The 24,689-nt window shown below is 40.1% G+C and overlaps 1 protein-coding gene and 1 long non-coding RNA gene across 3 annotated transcripts; one reads left to right on the top strand and one right to left on the bottom strand.

Annotated features, from left to right (window-relative positions):
- On the top strand, positions 1–11,240 carry LOC140527552 (myomegalin-like). Of its 2 annotated transcripts, none has more exons than XM_072644573.1 (5): positions 1–377; positions 582–814; positions 2,588–3,038; positions 5,514–5,706; positions 11,036–11,240. In XM_072644573.1, exons 1-5 carry the CDS (start codon positions 351–353, stop codon positions 11,149–11,151), a joined length of 1,020 nt encoding a protein of 339 aa, XP_072500674.1. In that variant the 5' UTR covers positions 1–350; the 3' UTR covers positions 11,152–11,240. The 2 variants fall into 2 exon arrangements, with proteins under 2 accessions (XP_072500674.1, XP_072500673.1); XM_072644572.1 differs by lacking the exon at positions 11,036–11,240 and adding an exon at positions 8,934–9,202.
- On the bottom strand, positions 11,036–23,282 carry LOC140527553 (uncharacterized). The gene is made up of 4 exons (XR_011974840.1): positions 23,120–23,282; positions 14,866–15,016; positions 13,807–13,936; positions 11,036–11,301 (listed from the first exon to the last, which is right to left on the bottom strand). It is a non-coding gene; the product is annotated as an uncharacterized lncRNA (long non-coding RNA).
- Positions 23,283–24,689: the final 1,407 nt, after the last annotated feature.

The raw sequence follows: 24,689 nt of genomic DNA, 5'->3' as shown, positions 1-24,689 counted from the left end.
TTCTGATTCTACGACTCTGTGACTTCAGTTCATTCCTCTGCCTTTTATTCTATCGCCAAGGAGCTTGTTGTCATTTCTGCTAGGACAGCTCATGGGTTACCTTGTGTACTGATGATTTACTAGCAGTACTGTTGCTCTTCCTTGTCTTCTCTGGCAGCTACTGCAGGTGGACTTTCAAGCAGTAGGAACAAGAGAATCATATCAAGAGTATCCTTATACCTCAACCTATTTAAGGTATAAAGGAGAGAGAACCAGTCTCTCCCCTTTAAAACAAAAACCAAATCAACTCTGTCAGCAGATGTCCTAAAGTGACCTGTCCTGTCAGCAGTCATCCTAAAGTGGCCTGTCCAATGGCGGTGTCTCTTCTTTCTTCTCTGGTATGTACATCCCCTGCCCTGCAAGGTCCATTCACTGACCTTATGTGCTGTCATTTCTATGGGCCAGCAAAGCACTTTGGAAAGAAAGAAAAATTCACGGGGTCTGACTTCTTTCTGCTAGGGGGTTTTCATTGTTAACCTCTTAGTTTGTGGATACTCTCATCCTGGGTGATCTAACTAGTTTAAACCTTGGTTTCTTTTCAGTATGTCAAAGAAGCTTTAGAGAAAAGCATGGGGAGTCAGAATACCCAGCATTCTAATCTAACTCCTACTTACCCATCACAAGGAGACAAGAACTGTGGCCTTGAGGAGAAAATAATCTGCCGGAAGGCAGAGATCCATCAGCTCCTGGAACAGAAGAGAAAAGCTGAAGGGGAACTGAAGGATCTGAAAGCCCAGCTTGAGGAAGCAGGATTCTCCTCTGTTTCCCATATCAGGTCAGAAATAGGCATCTGGAAAAGAGAAATTCTTCCAGGCTAGAACTATGATACTCAAGAGACTTGTTCTGCCCCAGTTGGGAGAGGCACTGGGCTACATGCAGGAAGAGCACTGATCTTGGCACTTGAGAGACCTAGATTCTAGGAGGGAGGGAACAAACATTTCATAAGCACCTACTAAGAGCCAGGCACTATGAAAAGTGCTTAATGAATATTATCTCATTTGATCCTCACAACAATGCTGGGCCATTATATAGTTGAAAAAGCAGTGGCAGACAAAGGTTAGTATTATTATCTACAGTTGGGATAGAATCCTAGTTATGGAATAGAAATTGGGATGTCATTGTGAATGGAGTAGTGGAATTGGAGTCCTAGATTCAGAAACTTAGAGGTGGAAGGGATCCCAGAGGTCCTCCAGTCCAGCCCTCACATTTTACAGAGGAGCAAACTGAAGCACAGAAGAGCTAAGTGACTTGCCCAGGATCATATAAGTAGTAAGTGCCTGAAAAGGTCTTTGAGCCCTGGTTTTCCTGATTCCAAATCCAATGCTCTATTCATTGAGCCATAAATCTACTTGTATAATATGATACTGATACATATACCATGGTGTGTAATGGAAAGAGCTGGATAGAGCTGGATTTGAGTTCCAGCTCTTTCTTACATGTCCTGACTGTATAACTCTGGCAAAGTCACTTGGCTTCTATGTGGTCTAGACCACTCTCATAAAACTGTAAGTTGCAAAAAAGTGGGTGATCAGAACTGAGAGGTTGTTTTCACACTGATGCTATTAAAAGGTTGAATGAAATGTATATTTGATAGAGAGCTCCCCTTGAAGCCAAGATGACCTGGGTTTAAGCAGCCACTGACATATACTGGGTGTGTGACCCGAGTCAACCTCAGGACTTTAGGAAACTCTCTAAGACTATAAGATCTAGAAGAGGTGACAACCTATATTGCTGGGGAAAATTTCCTCTCTGGGAAGTTCCTTATACCAATGAAATCAGAGGTCCACTCCCTATCGTCTCTCCCTCTCTTTCTGTCTGTCTATCTGTCTCTGTCTCTGCGGTTGTCTGTCTCCCTCTCCTCCAGTGTCTGTCTACGAGAGACAGAGAGACAGAGAGAGAGAGAGAGGGAGAGAGAGAGAGAGGGAGAGAGGGAGAGAGAGAGAGATAGTAGAAATAGTAGAAAATGCAAAGTTCAAATCATTTTGCTCTTCATCATTACCTTGGTAAAGAATTGGGTAGAAGAGAAAGAACAATAATGTATTAGAAACAACTTAGTTACTTTTGAATGCCCTGTGAATATTATTGTGACTTGTTCTCCCTCATCTCAGTCACCATCTACTGCGAAAACACTACATGTATATGAGTAAAAAAATGCCCTAAAACTCATGGAAATTAATGTTTCACAAGCAAGAATATTCTTGCCTTTTGTCTCACACAAGAAATTAGAGATTTATTTCTGAGAACTCAGATGATCTTGGCTCCTCAACAACTGGGATCGAATCTTGCTGATTGTGGGAAAAAAAACCTGAACCAAGAGTCAGAAGACTTGATAGATTAGTCCTAGCTCTGCCATTCCCTGTTAGTGCACCTCTTTGAGCCTTGTTTTTCTCTTCCATGAAATGGGAAAGTCATTTTCCACCACTTCTAGAACAAAACGTTTAAATCTTTAATTGCCTGTAATAACATAATTCAGTTCATTAAGGAGAACATTAGAGATGTTGTTGAGGTCCTGAGCCTGGTGCCCTGTGTCTGTGTGTGCATCCTGTAGGAACACCTTGCTGAGTGTGTACTTGGAGAATGTGGAGCTGAAGGAGCAGATGGCAGAAGCAATGTCTGAAGCCCGAAAAATGAAGGAAGACAAGGAGAAGGAGGAAAACTGGCTGGTGGAGGAGGCCAGAGGGGTTTTGAAGGAAGATAGTCAGTGTGCTGAGGTCAAAAACGCTCACAGGAAGCTCCAGAATGCCAATACCATGATCAGCCTTCTGAGACAACAACTGGTCCTGAACAGCAAAGAAGGGCGCAAGAAGTTGAATGCGCAGCTTATTATCAGCCTGACCAAGGAGATTGACCGTCTGAAGACGGAAGTCATTTGGACTCCTAGGGATCCCTCGGCTCTAGCAGAGCAACTTCAAGACAGAATGTGCAAAGGGCTGTATTCCAGACCCCAGATCATTGACCTTGTATCTATCCTTGACTTAAAACGCAAGGAAGACCAGCAGGTAAGTATAGGCTTCCAGGAGAGAAACCTAATGTGGAGTCATTCTATCTACCCTTAACTTGTTGGGGAAGCCAGGGAAAGTGGGATGTAGAAGGTAGGATCTCCTAGAGCCTCCAAACCTTGAAGTGTAGTAGTTAATCATCATTCCTTTTCTGGGAATCTTTTCTGGGAACCACCCTCCTACTCCTCACTAATTGTCCTGGGAAGCAATAGTGATGCAATCCTCTGGCTTGCCCTAAGTCTGACTTTCAAATCAAGATAGGGGTGTCCCAGGGGTATTAATCAGAGAATCTCAGAGTTACAAGGGACCTTAGAGTTCTTTTACCTCAGTCCTTATCTAATCTATGATACATACTTACTCTTAATGATTTTTTCTTACATATGACATATAGTAGCAAAGGACAGAGCACTGTCCCTGGGGTCATCTTCCTGAGTCCAAATCCAACCTCAGACACTTACTAGCCATGTGAACCTGATGAAGCAAGTCACTTAACCCTGTTTACCTCAGTTTGCTTATCTGTGCAATGAGCTAGAGAAGCAAATGTGCAAAACTCTTCAATATATTTGCTAAGAAAATCCCAAATGAGATCACAAAAAGTCAGACACGATTGAAAGATGAACAAACAAAAAACCTATTTAGTGTGGAGAAGAGGAGGAGCCAAGGAGGTCGTGAGAGCTTTCTTTATGTTTTGAGGGCTTTATTGTGTGCAATGGAGATTAGGTTCTTTTCTGCTTGAACTCAACAGAAAGACCCAGGAGCCAGAACTAGGAAAGAGGCAAATTTAGGCTCAGGAATGTTTCTAATTAGAATTGTCCAAAAGTGGAACAGTGTTGTTGGGTTCCTGGATCTTTGTGGTGCATGTGGGGATGTGTTCCAGAAGTAATCAGAGGACTGCTTTGTTGGGTATGTTAGAGTGGGGAACCATTTTCTATATGAGTGGAACAAAATGGTTGTTGATCTCCCAACTCTAAAAGTCTGTGATTCTATTCCCCTTTATTAGCAATTCTGACACTTGTCTACTTAAATATTTTTAGTGATGGAGAATTCAATTACCTGTTAAAACATACATACCATCTCCTTTTAGCATTAAGAAGTTGTTGAGTGGCACCTCTAGGCAGGTAAACTGTAACAGGTATAATACCCAACTGGAATCAGTCTAGGTAATAGCTCAGATTACATATTAGCACTCTGCCCACTACCCTCATTTGCAGGTCTCCTGACTGTTCCTTGCTCCAACTATGGAGCTCTTAGAGTTTAGTGTTTTCATTGATGTTTTTCTAATTTTGTGGAAAAAAGTAAATGTTGGCAATTTTTTTTTGCATAAGTGTTTATACAATCTCTCCCTATGCTAGGATTTAACTCTGTGGAGTTAGGTGAGGTAGGAATGGGTAGGAATGATGGATCAGTAGTTCCTAAGCTCACTTTAGGATGATAAGAATAATGATGATCAACATTTATATAGTACCTTCTATGGGTCAGGCACTGTGCTAGGTTTATTCAGTCACTCAGTCATATCTGACTTTTCCTGTCGCCATGGACCATACCACAAAAAGATGCATTTCTATGCCCTCTTATCCTCCAAAGTCTGTGCAATTTAATGGTCAGTGTTTCCATGGCACTAGCCATCTCATCATATGCCATTCATTTTTCCTTCTGCCTTCAATCTTTCCCAACATCAGGGTCTTTTCCAATGAGCCCCATCTTCTCAGTAGGTAGTCAAAGCTTCAGTATTTGATGTTCCAGTGATAGCCTGAATTAATTTCTTTACTTTTTAACTGATTTGAACTCCTTCCCATCTAAGGAACTCTCAAAAATCTTCTCCAGTACCACAGTCCAAAAGTATCAATTCTGTAGCTTTCAGCTTTCCTTAATAGTCCGAGTCTCACAGCCATATATTACTACTGGAAAAACCATAGCTTTCACCATATGGACCTTTGTCAGCAAGGAGATATCACTGCTTATTAGTATGTTGTCCAGATTTGCTAAGATTTTTATAATTACTACCTCATTTTATCATCATAACAACTCTGGGAAGAAGGTGCTATTATTATTATCCTCACTTTACAGATAAGGAACCTGAGGCAAAGAGAAGTGAAGTGACTTGTCCTGAGTCACACAGATAATAGATGTGTAAGTGTGGATTTTCACTTCAGATGTAGTGCTCTGTCTACTGCACTACTTAGCTACAATAATGAGTAGTTATCCAGTCTGTATTTGAAAATTCATTTCGGGGAGCACACTAACATCCAAGGCAGCCTTCTCCATTTTTATACAGATCTCATTATTTAGAAGCTTTTACTTTACCTTAAGACTACATCTGCCATGTGTTATCATTCTTTCTCATTACCAATTAATGGTCCAATCCTTGAAGATGGTGATTAGGCATCTGCTCAGTCTCTTCTTTTTTCTAGGCCAAAAACCCATTCCTCTGTCGAATCTGTTAGTTGACTAACGCTCCCTTTCTGGCTCTTTCAGGTGAACAGCCAAGGGCTGCTCAGTAGCAATGTGTTACTAGAACAAGCTAGTCTGCAGGAGTCAACTCACTATCTCCGCTCCCAAGGGGAACTGTATGAACAAGGCTGCCAAGATCTCCAGGAGAAACTGCTCATGTCTGAAGCTACAGTCAAAATCCAGGCCACTCAGCTAGAGCAATACCAAGCCTTATTTTGTAAGTCCTAAGTTAAAAGTCATCAGACTGATGAATTGTGCATTACCTTAGATGTTAGTAAGATATCTTAGCTTTTCTGAAGAGTTGAAAATACTTTGTAGGTGTTTTACAAACCCTTTTATGTTAATTCTGTCCTCATATTTCTGGCAATTAGGTAGGTATGTTTTTTACCCTATTTTACAGATGGTTCAGTGATTTGAAGCTACTCGATCTAGTTTGCATTCATTTTTTAAAGACGTTTATATATTTTTAGTTTTCAACATTCATTTCCACAAAATTTTGAGTTCCAAATTTTCTCCCCATCTCTCCCCTCCTCTCACCCCATAGCACCTTGCATTCTGATTGCCACTTCCCTCCCTAAGCCCTCCTTTCTATCACACCTCTCCCTTCCCTTGTCCCCATCTTCTCTCTTTCTTCTAGGGCAAGATAGATTTCTATACCCCATTACCTGTATTTCTTATTTCCCAGTTGTGTGCAAAAATAATTCCCAATATTTGTTCCTAAAACTTTGAGGTCCAACTTCTCTCCCTTCCTCTGTCCCCACTCATCCCTACTGAGATGTCAAGCAATTCAATATAGGCTATATATGTGTAGTTTTGCAAAAGACTTCCATAATAGTCATGTTGTGCAAGACTAACTCTATTTCCCTCCATCCTATCCTGCCCGTCATTTATGCTATTCTCTCTTTTGACCTTGTCTCTCCCCAAAAGTGTTTGCTTCTTATTACTCCCTCTGCCCATTTGCCCTCTCTTCTATCATCTGTCTCACTCTACTTGTCCCCTTCTCCCCTACTTTCCTGTAGTGTAAGATAGATTTTAATACCAAATTGAATGAGCATGTTATTCCCTCCTTAAGCCAAATGTGAAGAAAGTAAGCTTCACTTTTCCTTTCTCACCTCTTCTCTTTTCTCCTCCCTTTAAAAACTTTTCTTGCCTCTTTTATGACAGATAATTTTCCCCATTCCATTTCTCCCTTTCTCTTCCCTTCTTCTCTCACCCCTTGGTTTTACTTTTTAGATATCATTCCTCCTTATTCATCACACATTGTGCTCACTGTCCATACATATATGTGTGCGTGTGTGTGTGTGTCTTTGTGTGTGTATAAACTCTCCAACTACCCAAATACTGAGAAAAGTCTCAAGAATTACAAATATTATCTTTCCATGTAGGAATGTAAACAATTCAACTTTAGAAGGTACTTTATGATTTCTCTTTCATGCTGACCTTTTCATGCTTCTCTTGATTCTTTTGTTTGAAAGTCAAATTTTCTATTCCATTCTGGTCTTTTCATCAAGAATGTTTGAAAGTTCTCTATTTTATTGAATGGCCATTTTTTCCCCTGAAGTTTTATAGTCAGTTTTTTTGGTTATGTGATTCTTGGTTTTAATCCTAGTTGCTTTGACTTCTGGAATATCGTATTTCAAACCCTTTGATCTCTTAATGTAGAAACTCCTAGATCTTATGTTACCCTGCTTGTATTTCCACAATACTTGAATTTTTCCTTTCTAGATGCTTGCAATACTTTCTCCTTGACCTGGTAACCCTGGAATTTGGCTACAGTATTCCCAGGAGTTTCTCTTTTCAGATCTCTTTCAGGAGGTGATCTGTGGATCCTTTCAGTATTTATTTTACCCTCTGGATCTCGAATCTTAGGGCAATTTTCCTTGAAAATTTTGTGAAATATCATATCTAGGTTCTTTCTTTGATCATGGCTTTCAGGTAGTCCCATAATTTTAAAATTGTCTCCCCTGGATCTATTTTCCAGGTCAGTTATTTTTTCCAATGAGATATTTCACATTATCTTGTATTTATCATTCTTTTGATTTTGTTTTGTAATTTCTTAATTTCTCATAAAGTCATTAGTTTCCATCTGCTCCATTCTAATTTTTAAAGAACTATTTTCTTCAGTGAGTTATTGAACCTGTTTTTCCAGTTGGCTCATTCTGCTTTTTAAAGCATTCTTCCCCTCATTGGCTTCTTGGCCCTCTTTTGTCAATTGTTAGCTTATTTTTGAAGGGGTTTTTTTTGCAGCATTTTTTGATCTCTCCTTTAGCAAGCTGTTGACTCACTTTTCATGATTTTCTTACATTGCTCTCATTTCTCTTCCCAATTTTTCCTCCACCTCTCTTACTTGATTTTCAAAATTCTTTTTGACTTCTTCCATGACCTGAGACCATTGCGTATTTATTTTGGAGGTTTTGAATGCAGAAGCCTTGACTTCCTCTGACATTATGCATTGTTCTTCCTCATCCAAAAGCATGGAAGAAAATACCTTTTCACCAAAAAAGTAACCTTCTACTGTCTTGTTTTTTTTCCTTTTTGGGGCATTTTCCCAGCCAATTACTTGACTTTTGAGTCCTTTGTCAAGGGGAAGGTATACTCTGGGCACCTGTAAGTTTTCAGTTCCTCCAAGGTTGCACAATCAGTGGAGAGAAGTTTATTCCTCTCCTGGTCTGTGCACTGGACTGGGAGCAACCAAAAGCATTTCTGTCCAGAATCTGCAAGCAAAACTCCTTTTCCACAACCACTTCCAGTGCTCCTCCTCACCTCAGGGCTGTGCTCAAGCTGAGATTCAGATCAATAGCTGAGTTCCCCCAGGGACTTTAGGGGGAGGGCTCCAAAAATGGACCCTGTTGCTGCAGTGGTTGCAGTTGGTGGTCCAGATTTCCTTCCCTTCTCTTGGGTGAAGATTTCCCACTGACCTTTGAAGCTGTCTGTGGTGTTTGTGCGTTGAGCAATCTGGATACTGCTGCTGCAAGCATCATGGGACAAGAGGAAGAGTGAGGACAGGTGCAGGGAAGGGAAACCCTGCAGGTGTTGGTAACGCGAGGATGGGGCAAGGAAAGGGAATAAGCATTTATATAGCACCTACTGTGTGCCAGCCACTGCACTAAACACTTTTTCAAGTGTCATCCCCTTTTGCCCTCACAACAACTCTGTGAGATAGGTGGTGTTATTTTCTCTATTTTATAATTGAGGAAATTGAGACAAACAGGGATTAAGGGATTTCCCTGGGGTTATTTCCAAATATAGATTCTCTTTCCAAGGAAATGTGGATATGAATAAGGTGATCTATAGTGTTGGTTTGTTGTGTTCACTATGGGTGACACTCTGACCCCGAAAATTCCTGGGAAAAACAGTCAGAATTGCACTGATTTGTATAACACAAAACCTTCTCTTTCACTCATGGGTTTGTGGACTCCACTCATCATTCAAATAAAAATGCAGCTGCTTCATCTAAACCATCCTCTGCCACTGCATCTCATGGGACTAAGAAGAAACCTGGCAGCATCCCCACAACCATGATATCTTCTCAGAAACCCCCCAAGGATACCAGCCAAGTTGATGCCCATGGGCATGTGTTGGACCACAGCCTTCTGAAGGGGGAAAGCAGAACATCAAAAATCTACCCTTGCCTCAGAACTCAATTGAACTCTACCTGTTCAAATCTGCTTTCTTCCATTTGGCTTCAATAAACAGTTCAATGTTTAAAGGTTTACTTGGATTAAAGGTTTTTTGTGTAAAACTTCAAATGATAGGCACAATTCTGTGACTGTATTAGAATACTGTGTTAATTTTGCAGAATATGTGTGACATCTATTGGTTTAGATTTGAAGGTCTTAATGTTATACAGGGACATCTCTGTAATGGTTAATTTTTATAAGAGGTCCTGACTTATATTTACCCATTTCTCTCTGGGGTTGTAGTAGTGATGTATGTACCTCATTGTTAAACTGTTTTCTTTAAATGAGTATTCTTATTTCATTTTTTCATGGGACCTTGAGGACAGAGGGTTGAAAATAGTTATTTTACTAAGACATCACTGAAACTTGGATTTGAATCACTGGATGAGGGGTGGGGAACCTGCATCCTGGAGGCCACACCACCCCAGGTTACCTCCTACCCTCACCCTGGAGAAAGCCCGATGTTCAACCAAAGACTTCCAGATACCAGGAAAAAAAGAAAACTTTGATGGACTTCTCAATATTTGTAATTAGCATCATGAAGCTTTTCTTCATCTTAGAAAGCAGCTGTGGTGTCTGAAAAGAAGCATGTCCTTGGAGTCAGATCTGAGTTCCAGTCCTTGCTCTGACACTGGTTGTATGATCTTGGTGAGATTACATAACCTTTTGGGTATCTTAATTTCCCCACATGTAAAATGACGATGATAAATGTTGGGCATGAAGTACTTTAGAAATGTTAAGGACTATGCAAATTTGAGTTTTTTTTTTTTTTTTTATTTCCACAATGGGATGTGATTCCTGCAGTTCTCCCAGAATTTGGATACAGTTTTTGAGGAAATAAGCCTAATCTTTCTCAGGAATTGTCTGGCTTTCATTTGAAGGAAAAGGAAGTCCCATGTGTTCTCCTTAAACAAGAGGGCTTCAGTGGCTATGTTTGTAGGAGATTAGGAGAAAACCCAGCTCTGGGGTGTCAGTACCCTGATGCAAGCAGGTTTCTGGCCATCTGGGTGATTTCTTTAGGATCAGATAATTTAAATCAAACATTTATTGAATCCCCCACCCCCCTTTACTGTGTTCAAGTCACTGTTTGGTGCTATGGGACATACAAAGATAAAGCAGAAGCAAAATTAGAACAACAAAGACTTCAATTTTAGCCTTTGAATGACTCCTTGGTCAGAATAACATTGACATTTTGGATGACATGAAAATGACAAATACCAGGACATCAGGTTATCAGCCTGCAGTTTAGGGGACTCAGGACATTTAGGATCACAGCATTTAAAGATGGAAAAGGCCTTAGATCATCTAGCTTGTTAAACTGGCCTCATTTTATAGCTGAGGATACTGACAACCAGATCCAAATGACTTGCTTGGGATTACATTGGTAGTAAACAGCAGCTCTCAGACGAATACATATCCCTTTCCTCTGACACCAAATCCACTCCTTTTTGCACTCACTGCCTCTGCATCTTGGAATTTAGCAAATACCTTCCTACGATCAGACTCTGGAGAGCTAGCCCACTGCTTCAGATAGATGGTAGGGAGATGGCATCTGGCTTTTATCAAGCCAGATCCTTAATTTCATCTAACACAGATTACATTTCAAAAGACTCTTCTTTGGGGAATAAGAAGAGTAATACCAAGAAGGTAATGGACTCTCAAGGAGGTAAGAAGTCAATTTTTGCCTTTTCAGTAAACACCAAGCCTCATTGTACAACTATCTGAAATTCGTCTCTCTCTCTCTTTCTGTCTCCTCTTCCCGCTTCTCTCTCTCCTGCTCTCTCCTTCTGTCTGTGTCTATTCACTCTCACATTCTCCCTTTAATGATTCCCCCCCCCCATCCTCATCTTTTATGTTTGTTTCTAGGCCTTTATTTTAACTCCAACCCAAGTCAAGTGGCATTCGCCAGCCTCCACTTTCCTCAACCCCCTCCACATTTCTGCCTTTTGGTCCCCCTCGCCCTGCTGCTCCTCCTTCCTTGACTGCTGTGGGACATTGGTACTCTTCTTGGCAGAGACTCAACAGGAGTTGCAGATGCTACGGAAGCAACTGGGAGAAAATGAGAGACTTCCAGTGGATTTGTTCCCTCTCTGTAGCATGTGACTTGCATGGCTTTCAGTAAACCGTGGGGCCTAAAATTAAAAAAAAAAAAAGATATATTTGCAACGTTTGAAGCAATAGTAAATTGGGGGCAGCAAAGGCCTGCTTGCTTGGTACATACATTCATTCAACTTCAGTTGGCTGAGGGAATGTGTGTGTGTGTGTGTGTGTGTGTGTGTGTGTGTGTGTGTGTATGTGTGTGTGTATGGTGTGAAAAGCATTTATTCCTGAAGCTTTAGACATTGTCCAATTATCATAGCTCTATATAAATATAATTTCAAGAATATCTAAAGTAATAGTCTTTAATGCAAGGGAGGACTTCCCTTCCCTCTGACATGGTTTGTGCTGTGGAATCTTTAGATGAGACCCTAGACAATGGCAGGGGAGAAGTGGTCTCTTCCATACACTATATTGTCCTCCCTAACTGCAAAATGCTACTTAGTAGCATTTGGTCTCGTCCTGAGAACAGCCTTGCAAAACAGCAGTCACCAGACCAAGAAGGTAGAAGGCAAATTCTTCCTCTTTCCCTTTTGTAGAAGGTGATATATCTTGTCTGGTTTGGACTGCCAGTGACAAGGTAAGTGTCAGATCTCCAGAGACCAGAAGAACATGCTCTGGGATTTATGGGAGGAGGACTCTGTATTCCATCTTCCAGGATGGTTGTTTACTTCATCTTGTCCCATACACACCCTCCCCAGATTGCTGGCTCTCTATCTTGCAGGAGAAGTCCTTGCTTCCTATGTTGGCTCTACTACTCCTCTTTAAAAGGTCAATTTCATAGGATCAGCTATAGGCAAAATAAGGTTTTCAAAAACCCAAACCTTTTTCACCCTGTGGATTGTTTAATCCAGCAGACCGATGAATGTTTCTGGCTAGGAAGAAACTAAATGGACTTGAAAATACCCCCTGGAACAAACCTGAATGGGCATGCTGGGCTAGTCACTGAGTGAAGGGATCTGGTCAGTGTCAGAGAATTCCTTTTGCCTAGAATCTACCAATTATTGACCCTGAGAGGAGGAGTATGCCAAACTGGAAGTGTGTAGAGTCAACCACACCTGGATTCACTCCCCTGATGTTTTTCAAATATGTTCTCAGGATGAGGCTACATAGTTAACTCTCTACAATAGTCAGTTTGGGGACATTGGTAGATGGAGCTCAGTTCAGTGGAACATGAAGGACTCAAATAGTCCAAGCTAGCCAGCACAGCCTGGTAGTTTGAAACTTAACTGAGCAGAGACCTATTTCCAAGAGGACACAGAGATTATGAAATCTCTTTCCAAACAGGAGAATCGTTCATTTGCCTAGCCTCAGTTACCTACGAATAAAATTCTGCCCAGAATGGGAGGGCAGAATGAAACAATTTCTGGACGTCCCTTCTAGAGATACTAGAGATGTAATTTCTCCTCTTTCTAAAGGATTAGAGAAAGGTGCGAAATACCAGTTTAGAAGCAGAGGCTCTAGAGGCAAGGCCGCTAGAAAATCCACTGTTCCTGTACCCAAATGGCATAGACTTTGCCAATTTCTGCAGAATCATAGAATCTGAGATCTGGGAGGATAGAAGTCATCAGGTCCTTTTGTTTCCCCTCCTCTCTTCCTTTCTCTTTTCCTTTTTGTTTCTGGTTAGCTTCACCCTGACTCAAAGCAAAAGATGGAAAAATGACAAGGGGGCCTCCCTGATACAGCCCTTCAATGAAGAGGGTCTGGCATGGGCTCTTTGAGCCACCCACTTTGTAACTTCTTTGAGTTGAAACATTAGCACCAGATTATCCCAGAGCCTCGGAGGCAGACACATGAACTCCATTTTGTCTTTGGATGCATTCTTCCATCAGAATGACTGTTGCTTAGTGCAGCACTTTCTCCACTCCAGGAATCATATGCTTAAGCTATATTGTGGTTTGCATGGCAGCTTTGATGGTCACTGAAAAGTTGATATACAATGTGCACAGAGGTTACCTGCATGAGTATGAGTCCTTACAGAACATGTGTATTTGTATGTGCTTTGAGCTTTCTGGAAAGGGGAGTGTGGGATATATGAGCATTGCAATTTTGCTTACTAACATACACATGTTTCCAGGACTGTAGTTGAAAAGTATATTCACTGCCTTTGGTTTGTTCCTTTGCCTTAGACCTTCTCACCCCTAATCCCAGAGACTCTAAAGAACACTGACTGGGTATTGTCTGAATTGGGGAAAAGAAGGGATTGTAAAAGTGGGATGGACTGGTCAATGAGGACCAAACACATTGATCTATCTAAGTACCCTGACTGAATGAAGGGCAGAAACAAAAACATCTCTCAGATTTCCAGGCAGTCACAAAAGCTTTGCCCATAGTTATGTGCCCAGTACACAGTAAGTGCTTAATAAATATTTATTGACTTTCTTACTGCCTGGAAGGAAGCAGAATCAGCTGAATTTTCCCTGAGGTCCAGCCTCCCCACCCAGGCTTTTCTGCCAAGGGACACAAGCTTAATCAGAGATGACAGAGGGTCCAGTGGAAGGGCCCACATTGCACAGAAGTTTGATGAGAGAGAAGCTTACGTGTCATCTAGTCCAAGAACTTCCCAGTGCTCATTCTTTCCCAGGAGCTGGATGATGTCTGCTTTAAATAGTGGCCCATTGTACTCCCCATGAGAAACACTTAACTCAGGCTCACTGCTCACCATGGCCTCTGAGGGGAAAGGATCCCATATTTAGAGGTTGAGTGCCTCATCAAGACAAAATAAGTAAAGCACAGATCATCGATGTCATCATTGCCCAGATGACATATCATGTTTTCTCTCCTCCTCCCACTGTACCAAAGTGGAAATTTGAAAGATTAGTCAGATGGCTGCAATGCCAGGATCTGCTCTGTGGTTCCATGGTTTGTTAATGAAATATGAAGTCCCAGAGCTCTTGTCCTAAGCATGTATGGTGGGAGCCCTCTCCCCACCTTCTCCCCACCTCTTACTGTGCTAACTTTTGTCCCTGAGGTGAAAGTTGCAATTGCCAGCAGCACCCTAGACAAAGCCATTTTCTAATTCTCTGCTATGGGAAGAGGTGGGATGTGGAGAAGGGGGTGTGAACCCCCACCTGGCTGATATTTTGTATGAATGTCACCTGGTGCAAAGATCACATAATCCTGTACATATGCCACTTCAGTCTCCATATGTTTCCAAAATTACATCCAGCCATACTGACCCCCTCCCCAATCTTCCTCCTTTTATTTATCTTATTTCTTTCTTACAAATGTCTTTTTCTGTCCAGGTATGAGTCCTACCACTCCTGCCATGCCAGCCCCATTGCCTAGCAACCCTGCTGAAGTCAGTTCTCCTCACTGCCTGCACACCCCCCACTATACTTCCCAGCCCCATCCTCTGTGGATATCTGCAGAACTCTGCAGGTCAGTCACCTCAGGACCCCTCAGTAACAGTGGCCTTTGGGAAACGATTAGAATTCAGAAGCAAACTGCTTTGGGGGGCTTGTCCTCCAACTCTGCAATGTGCCAGCCACAATCTAAACTCTCATGTAAATGTCATGATTTTGAAATTTCAGAATTGGGAGAAGGGGATGGGTAATAAGAGGGATCACTTTTCTCTCCTTTGTCAAGGGCTCTGTTACCTTGCATTTTCAGGGAGCTGGGTGGGGATTTAGAATGACAATTCTTATTTCAGTAATAGAAGCAGTGAGATGAAGAAGTGAAGGGATTGAGTTCCCGCCTTCCTTCCAGTGCTGCTGACCCCTTGATCACTCCTCTCTTCTCCAGCATGCTCTGGGAAAGGATTAGCCATCAGGAGAACACGTTAATCTTATCTTCTCTTTCAAGGGCATTAGCATTTTAAGCCTTTTCTTAAATTATTGAATGACAAATTTTCTTCCTTATCAGAGGTGTGAATCAGCAAATGTAAGAAGTATGGTTTTTTGTGTTGTTTTTAACTTCTTTCTTTTTATTTTTTTTAATGGGCTTAAAATTTATTTAAAATTTGAAGACAAAATAAGAAAACAAAAAAACATTGCCATTTATACAGTAGAAATTTCCATTTCAAGAAAACATATGTAATAAATATGATACATTATTTTCATAGCTATCCGTATATTCTTTACATCCTTGTAGGTTTTCTTTTGTTGTCTACTGTGTACTTTTTACTATATTTTTTTTCCTCCTTCCTCACCCCATCCCCTGGAAGGCACAATTGAGTGTGGAGATTTTATATGTACATATGTGTCTATATGTGTGTGTGTGTATATCTATATATATAGATATACACACACAGATATACATATACATACACACATACACATATTTATATACACACCTACATATACATGTACATATATCCATAGATATCTATAATCATACACATATATACATATATATTCATGCACATATAGGTAAGTTACATACTATGTTTATTTCTACTTGTCCTCTGTTTCTCTAAAGGTGGATAGCATCTTCTTTCATAAGTCCAAGTTTTCTATACTTTTCTAAATCCACTAGCTCATCATTTCCTACACCAAAACAATATTCCAACTTTATACTGCCTGGTTATTTTCAATAGTTTAAAACAATATTGATTAATATGGATGACATGTAGTATAGTTTCTGTGTTTTTCTCTTTTAATGAAATCTATTTTAGCTTTAACTTTACCTGAGATCATGATTACTACCTCTACTTTCTATTTTTATTTAATAAAATCTGCGGATGACTTTTATTTTATGTATGTGTGAATCTCTCATTTTTATAGGCTTTCTTGAAAGCAACATATTGTTGAATTCAAATTTTTAATCTGCTGTTTCCATTTTAAGAGTAAATTCACCACATTCACATCCTAGACTATAGTTACTTGTTTATTTTCGTCACTGTCCTTATTCCTATCCCTCCTCACTCCTCTGCTTTACTTCTACCTGCTACTTTACTCTCCTGTTCCTTAATCCACCCTCCTTCACAAATCCCTACCTTATTCTCTCCCCTGACTGCATTCCCTTCCCTTCTTTTTCTGTCTGAATTTGGAAGATATTTATATCCTTCCAAATATATCTATTGCTCTCTCTTTATCCCATTTCTACTCATCTGCTCACTTTTCTATACCCACCTATTCTCTCTCCCTCATATTTCTTTATGTATTTAGAAGACTTTTAAACCCTTCCAAATGTATATATTGTTGTCTCTTTAACTCAGATCTGATATGAGTAGGGTTCTTTCTAAGAATCCCTCCCTTGTGCTCTTCGTACTGAGCATACATTTATTCTCTTATTTCTTTCTGAATATACCCTTCTGGATACATCTTATTGTTCCCTCTTTATCCTATTCCCAAGGAGAGCAGGGTTCTAGAACTACCAGCTCTGTCCCCCCATCTAATTCCTCTGTATCAATTCTTCTTCTACCATCTCATTTGTATGAGATAATTACTTTTTACCTTTTCTCATATCACTGGGCTTTTTAGAATTACATCATTCTCAGCTTTACCCTAATCTATCTTTTGAACTACCCGATCACTAATAACAATTTCAGACGTTTATATTTCCATGTGTAAGAAGTAAACAGTCTGTCCTTATTGAGTCACTTGTAATTTATTCTTTAATGTTTACCTTGTATACCTCTTAGATCTTGTGTATCAAATTTTCTACCAAGTTCTGGCCTTTTTGCACCAAAATTCTGAAAGTCTGTCAATTCATTGAATATCTTTTTAAAAATTTATTTATTTTTACTTATTTATTCAGTTGTATTTACCTTTGTTGTGTATGATATTTTTAGCCACAACCCCCATTCTTTTGCTTTTTGATAGATAGTATTGCAAGACATGAAGTCTTTTAGTGTAGCTGCTACTAGGTCTTGTATAATTCTAATTGTGGCTCTATCATATTTGAATTGTATTTTTTTTTCTTGTTGCACAAAATATTTTCTCCTTAAACTTGGAGATTTCTGAATTTCACTATGATGTTTCTGTAAGTTTTTCTCCTTGGGTTTGTTTTATGTGGTGACCAGTGAACTTTTTATATTTATATTTTCCTTCTTGATCTAATGCTGAAGCACTAATAATTTTCTTTAATTATTTCTTTGATTATTTTATCAAAAATCTTTTTCTTAATCATAACTTTAAGGTAATCTGATTATTCTTATGTTTTCTCTTCTTGATCTATTCTTCAGATCAGTTGTATTTTTTTTATGAGATGTTTCACATTCTCTTTGTTTTTTTCATTCTTTATATTTTGTTTTATTATTTCTTGGTCTCTTGTAACTTTGCTGGTTTCTCCTTGCCCAATTCTCATGTTTAAGTAGTTGTTTTCTTCCTCAAGATTCTGGATCTCCTTTTCCAGTTGGTTGACCTTTGTCCATAATCTAATTTTCTTGGATTGTTCTAATTTTTTTAGTTTTACTCCAACCTCTATGATTTGATTTTTGAAGTCTTTTAAAAATTATTCTTTGAACAATTTTTGTGTAATTAGTCATTTGACATTAGTCTTTGCTTCAGTAAACTACTCTGAGGATGAACCATGGTATTCTCTGTTCCCGTAGTAAGTGTCTATGGTTGGAATCTTTCTCCTTTGCCTAATCATTTTTTAAAATTTCATTTATTATTTTTAGTTTTCAACATTCATTTCCACAAGATTATAAGTTCCAAATATTCTCCTCATCTCTCCCCCCTGCTCTCCAAGATACCATACATTCTGATTACCCCTTCCCCTATCTGCCCTCTCTTCTATCATACCACTCCCTTCCTTTATCACCATCTTCTTTCTTTTCTTGTAGGGCAAGATAGATTTTTGTACCCCATTACCTGTATTTCTTATTTCTCAGTTGCATGCAATAACAATTCTCAACATTCATTCTTAAATTTTTGACTTCCAGCTTCTCTCTCTTCCTCTCTCCCCACACATCCCCCCTGTGAAGGCAAGCAATTCAATATGGGCTTTACATGTGTACATATGTAAAAGACTTCCATAATAGTCATGTTGTGAAATACTTTATTTCCCTCTACCCTATCCTGCTCCCCCTTTATTCTATTCTCTCTTTTGTCCAGTCTTTCCCCAAAAGTGTCTACTTCTAACTACTCCCTCCTCTCATTTGCCCTCCCTTCTATTATCCTCTCACAGCCCACTGTGCATGTTATTCCCTCCTTAAGCCAAATGTGATGAGAGTTTCACTTTTTCCCTCTCACCTCCCCCCTTTTCCCTTCCATCGAAAAAAACTTTTTCTTTCCTCTTTTATGAGAGATTATTTGCTCCATTTCATTTCTCTCTTTATCCTCCCAATATATTTGTCTTTCATCCCTTAATTTTATTTTTTTAGATATTATCCCTTTCTATTCAACTCATCTTCTACCCTGTCTATATGGATATAATCCCTCCAACTTCCCAAATACTGAGAAAAATCTCAAGAGTTACAAATATTATCTTTCCATGTAGGAATATAAACAGTTCAACTTTAGTAAGTTCCATTTCCTGTTTACCTTTTCATTCTTCTCTTCATTCTTGTATTTGAAAGTCAAGTTTTCTATTCAGCTCTGGTCTTTTCATCTAGAATGCTTGAAAGTCCACTATTTCATTAAATAGTCATTTTTTCCCTTGAAGTATTATACTAAGTTTTTCTGGGTAGGTGATTCTTGGTTTTAATCCTAGTTCCTTTAACTTCAGGAATATCATATTCCAAGTCCCTTGATCCCTTAATGTAGAAGCTACTAGATCTTATGTTTTCCTGATTGTATTTACACAATATTCAAACTTTTTCTTTCTGGCTGCTTGCAATATTTTCTCCTTGACCTTGGAACTCTGGACTCTTGCTACAATATTCCTAGAAGTTTTTCTTTTCAGATGTCTTTCAGGAGGTGATACATGGATGCTTTCAATATTCATTTTACCCTCTGGTTCCAGAATACCAGGGCAGGTTTCCTTGATAATTTCATGCAAGATGATGTCTGGAATCTTTTTTCATCATGGCTTTCATGTAGCCCCATAAATTTTAAATTAATTCTCCTGGATCAATTTTCCAGGTCAGTTCTTTTTGCAATGAGATATTTTGCATTGTCTTCAATTTTTTTCAATCTTTTTGTTTTGTTTTGCAATTTCTTGATTTCTCATAAAGTCATTAGCTTCCATCTGTTCACTTCTAATTTTTAAAAAAAATATTTTCTTTAGTGGTCTTTTGTACCTCCTTTTCCATTTGGCTAATTTTGCTTTTTAAAGTGCTTTTTCCTCATTGGCTTTTTGGACCTCTTTTGCCATTTGGGTTAATCTATTTTCAAAGCTGTTATTTTCTTGAACATTTTTTTAGATTTCTTTTAGCAAGGTGTTGACTCACTTTTCATGATTTTCTTGCATTGTTCTCATTTCTCTTCCCAATTTTTCCTCTACTTCTCTTACTTGATTTTCAAAATGTCTTTTGAGCTCTTCCATGTCCTGAGACGATTGCAATTTTATTTTGGAGGTTTTGGATGAAGAAGCCTTGACTTTGATGTCTTCCTTTAATGGTATGCTTTATTCTTCCTCATTCAAAAGGATGGAGGAAAATACCTGTTCACCAAGAAAGTGACCTTCTATAGTCTTATTTTTTTTTTCCCTTTTGTGAGAATTTCCTCAGTCAGTTACTTGACTTTTGAGGGCTTTGTCAAATGGAGGGTATGCTCTAGGGACCTGTAAGTTCTCAGTTCTTCCAAGGTGGCACAATCAAGGGAGAGGAGTTTACTCCTTTCTTGGCCTGCTCTCAGGTCTGGGAACAATCACAAGCTTTTTGGCCCAGGATCTGCGAGTAGGGTTCCCTCTCCACAACTGCCTCCAGCTCTATCACACCAGTGCTCCTTCTCAACCTAGGGTTGCCACCCAGGGCTGAGATTCAGATCAGCTGCTTGATCCCCCCAGGAGCTTTAGGCTGAGGGCTCCTAAAATGGATGCTGCAGCTGCCTGGGGATGGGGATAGGGCAGGACCCTTCTCCCTTCTTACTCAGGTGAAAGAGTTCTCTCACTGACCTTTGAAGTTGTCTCTGGCATTTGTGGTTTGAAGAATTGGGGAACTGCATCTGCTACATCGGAATTCTGTGCCCTGAAGCCTGTTCCAGTCCTCTCCCTGCTGGCACCACTCTTGCAAGTCTGGGCTGTGCGCCACTCTGGGCCTGGTGTTATAGACCTTTCTTCTCAGTCTTCCAGGCTGTCTTGGCCTGGAGATCTCTTTTAATGTGTTGTTTTGTGGTTTCAGTGGCTCTAGAATTTGTTTAGAGTCATTTTTACACATATTTTATTGGTGTTGTGGGCAGAGCTACAAGCAGGTCCATCCTTCTACCACACCATCTTGGCTCTGCCCCTGCCTACTCATTTAAAAATAAATTAGCAGCTTGTTATTATAATCTCCTCTAATACTAGGGTTTGGTGGATATTGCCTCTGGCCTCAGATGCTTCTTAATGTAATTTTGTGAACTTTGTCCAGAGCCCAATCTCTGCACTCCTTTCCCCATCCAAACCACAGGTAGGACCCCCAGGCACACTATTCTGGAAATGCTCTTGCTCCCTGATCACCTTGCAGTGGCTATAACCTTCATTTCTCCACACTGACCTGGAATGAATATCAAGGGCTCAGCTCTCCTGTAAGTATCCACAGGCACCAGTGTCACTATCCCACTGCTTCTGTACTCACCTGGTGTATACTGGTTCCTTCTTGCCCAAGACTGCATCTCACCAGCACAGCTGAATATGGTATCCCTTGTCAGCAGAAGCCTCCTTAATGTCTCCTTGCCCTCACCCCCAATCCAACTCTCCACTTTGTCTAGGAGATGAAAATTCCTGTGTCTGAGACTGAGGCTAACTCCCAGCCCAACTGCTTCCAGGGCTTGTTCTTTGTTGTTTTATAGGAGATAGCCTGGAGGTTTTTATATTTCACTCTTCAGAACAACCAGGGATCTTTCTTTGCATCTTCTCCAATTGTCCCAGGAGGAACACTGTTCTACCTGTGTCTATTTTGGCCACTCTGTGTACACTCTGAGGCACTATTTGTCTTGTTTGTGGAACACATATGGAGAACTTGGAATTTCCCAACCAATTTTGCCATCTTGCCAGAATCCTCTCTTTTGTTTCTTAATAAGGGAGACTCATAGGCTTTCCATACTGCCTGAAATCTCAGCCTAATTTGTTCAATAAGTGTGTATAAATTCTATTCATCCCTCCTCCCCCACTCCCTACTAACACACACAGTTGGGGCACCATGGAAGTCAGCAAATCAGAGCTTGAGTGCCTCCTGAGATACACAGCTGAGCATCTTTGTAAGCTCTGTAAAGCTTCTCAAATGTGAACCCAGGCACAACTAGATAGTGCAGTAAATAAAGCACTGGCCCTGGAGTCAGGAGAATCTGAATTCAAATCTGGCCTCAGAAACTTTTTATTTGTGTAACTCTGGGCAAGTCACTTAACCCTGACTGTCTCCCCCAGGAAAAAAGGAAAACAACATGAACCAGTGTTGTGTTTTCCTCACATTCAATCACAGGCCAGTTTATTGTCCATTTGCAGTGCCTGTCCAAAACATTTGGAGGAAAAGAATCAACTCAGTGGACTGCCTATTCATGACAAATCATAGTATAAGCAACTATCTACTTATCTACTTCAATATGGGCAAGATCATGACATCCTCTCCATCTATTTTTTTTCTCTATATGTGTTATTAAACTCATCTTTTTTTGAATAGTCATATAATCTAGCTGAGGAGTTAAAAAATCACTTTGGCTTATTGTAGCTATCATATCATACCATTGATTCACACTAAGCTTGTAACTCTCCAAAATTCCCTCAGCTCTTTTCCATATTAACTTGTTGGGTCATAACTCCTCCCTCCTATAGATTTTTTACATCTAAAAGCAAGACTTTTCATTCATCTTTATTAAATTTCATTGGATTAGATTTGAATTACCCTTCCAGTCTTTTAAAATCAGCACCTGCTTCCTATGATTGTACTGAAGATCAAAGGTGTGATGGATGGCCTGCATCCCCACTTGGCTTAGTGATGTGGCGAAGAAGAAAGACACAGGCAGGTGGAAGAAGATAGGGCAACTCCATTTATTAATCTGAAGGTCAGGGTATATATAGACAGAAACTGCAAACCTACATGACATTCTACTCATCTCCTGTCCTAGTGATTTGGTCAGTCTTATTGTCTTTAAAGACTGTTAGCCTAAAGATCATCTATTTTACATATCCCTTGTATTCTATAGTTCTCTTGTTTGTCTCATGGAGACATCAATATCCGGGGGCATGGAGAGCCATTCTAGATGATAATGAGCGCAGTCACAAAGAACAGTTTTCCCGAAGGTCTATTCTGAACTTGTCAACCGGACTCCATCCTAGACCTCAACACAAAGGAGATAATATATGTAAAACTCTTAAGTTTGTGCCCAGCACAAAATAGGTGCTCTTCCCTTGAATTCTATCACGACTCTGTCATTCAACATGTTCCCTATCCCTCTTACCTTGGAGCCTTCTGCAAATGAGGTAAACACACTATTTATTACTTCAATGGCAATCCAGGTCATATAGAAAATTAATGAATGCCCCAGAGCCAAGAGCAGATCCCTCAAACACTCTCCTAGAGACTTCCTTCCAAGTTGATATATATCTCTCTGCTTTGGTCCAGTCATTCCATCCATTTGGAAGCCACATACCTGTACTCTCATCTGCCCCACCTCTCTCCATCTCATCCTCAAGGATAGTATGAGAAGCTTCCTCCAATGCCTGCCTAAAAATCTAGGTATATTTTGTTTCCAGAATTCCCTAGATCTACCTGAGAAATACCCTTTGAAAATAAAAAGTGGGGTTGGGTGGACTTTGGCTGTGGTGGGTTGGAACCACTGGGGATCAGGAATGAGCCTATCATTAAGTCAATACAGATGCTGCACGTACATAACTCGCCTGAGCTGTCCAGTCCTTCATTCCTGTAACAGGCTTCTCCTCTAGCATTCACATGCCGAATCCAGAGTCCATGTCTGAGCTGGGCAATGAGATCAGAATCCTCCTGATAGAAAAGCAAAACCTGCAGGCTCAGCTGAGCCACCTCTCCAAAGGTAACAGGGGCAAGAACCCAGACAATGGCCTCCTCCATCTGTGGGGGAAATTCTGAAGCTGCTTCCATTGTTCCATAATGCTCAGAATTCTCAGAGTGGCTTTGGATCTGAACAGCTTCTTTCATGAAAGAAAGTCTGTGGGTTCTAGGAGGGCATACAAGTCAATGTTGTAGGTGCTACAGCCCTGGTCAAGCTGCCATATGTTGGTCATGGCCTAAAGAGAGGCATTATAGAAAGAACAATCAGACTTACCCACAGAAGGCTTGGGCACAAGTCCTGATTTTGTCATTCCCTATTTGTTTGACCCCAGACAAAATTCTCTTTCTCTCACCCTTAGATTTGTATTTTCATCTGCAAAATTTTAAGATAATTAATACTTGCCCTACCTACCACTTGGGTGTGTTGTATCAAATATTTAATAATAGCTCCCACTTATAGGGCACTTTAAAGTTTGTTAAAAGATACTTTATCATGTCTTTTTTATCATATCTAAAAATTAAATTAAAAAAATTATTTTCACCTCAAATTTTCTTCCTCTCTCCTCTCCTCACCCACCCATTGAGAAGGGAAGAAACACAATACCCATCATAAATAGGAAGTTATCATATCTCTTAATAACTGTGACAACCCTATGATTTACATATGAAATTGAGACTGAAAGCAGTTCAGTGAGGTGGGATTTGAATTCAGGTCTTCCTGACTCTGCAATCCAACACTCTACCCATCAGCTTACCCAACTGACTCAAATGTGATGGTGCCTAAAGGGTATATATAAATATAAGCTAGTACTATCATTATTATCTAACTTCATTTTGGAGCTATATTGAATGTTATATCTAGAGCCTATTACATCAGGAAAACCTGAGTTCAAATCTGGCCTCAGACATTTATTAGCTGTGTGACTCTGGGCAAGTCATTTATCCTTGTATGCTGCAGTCTCCTCATCTGTCAAGTGAGCTAGGGAGGGACATGGCAAACCACTCCATTTATCTTTGCGAAGAAAACCCAAACGGGGTCACCAAGAATCAGACATAACTGAGACAACTGAAGAAAGCACCATATTCACTACTAGTCTTTTCAGTGTGTCTTCTCAAGCATATTGTACAGAAAACTTTTCCAGAGAGAAGCAGATGTAGCTTTTCCATTCCAGGAGGCTAAGCTGAGTGCCCAGTTGCTCCTTTGTTTTTAAGTCACTAACTGTGACTTAAGACTATGAAAGTTCCATTTGCCCTGTGGTAGAGTCTGATGTTTTCCCACTTCTGATCACCATCTGCAGGCATACTGTCTCTCCCTCCACCTTTCCCTTCTCTCAGTTTGCCAAGGCTGTTGTGGTGGAGTTCTCTTCTTCCTTGGAAGGGGTCTGGGAACCTCAGTGCCTCAGAAACCCAAATACATCTTCCCTGCCCCAT

This window comes from Notamacropus eugenii, chromosome 2 (genome assembly GCF_028372415.1).
Source record: "Notamacropus eugenii isolate mMacEug1 chromosome 2, mMacEug1.pri_v2, whole genome shotgun sequence".
Lineage (NCBI taxonomy): Eukaryota > Metazoa > Chordata > Mammalia > Diprotodontia > Macropodidae > Notamacropus > Notamacropus eugenii.
This window is presented reverse-complemented; position numbering and strand designations above follow the sequence as displayed.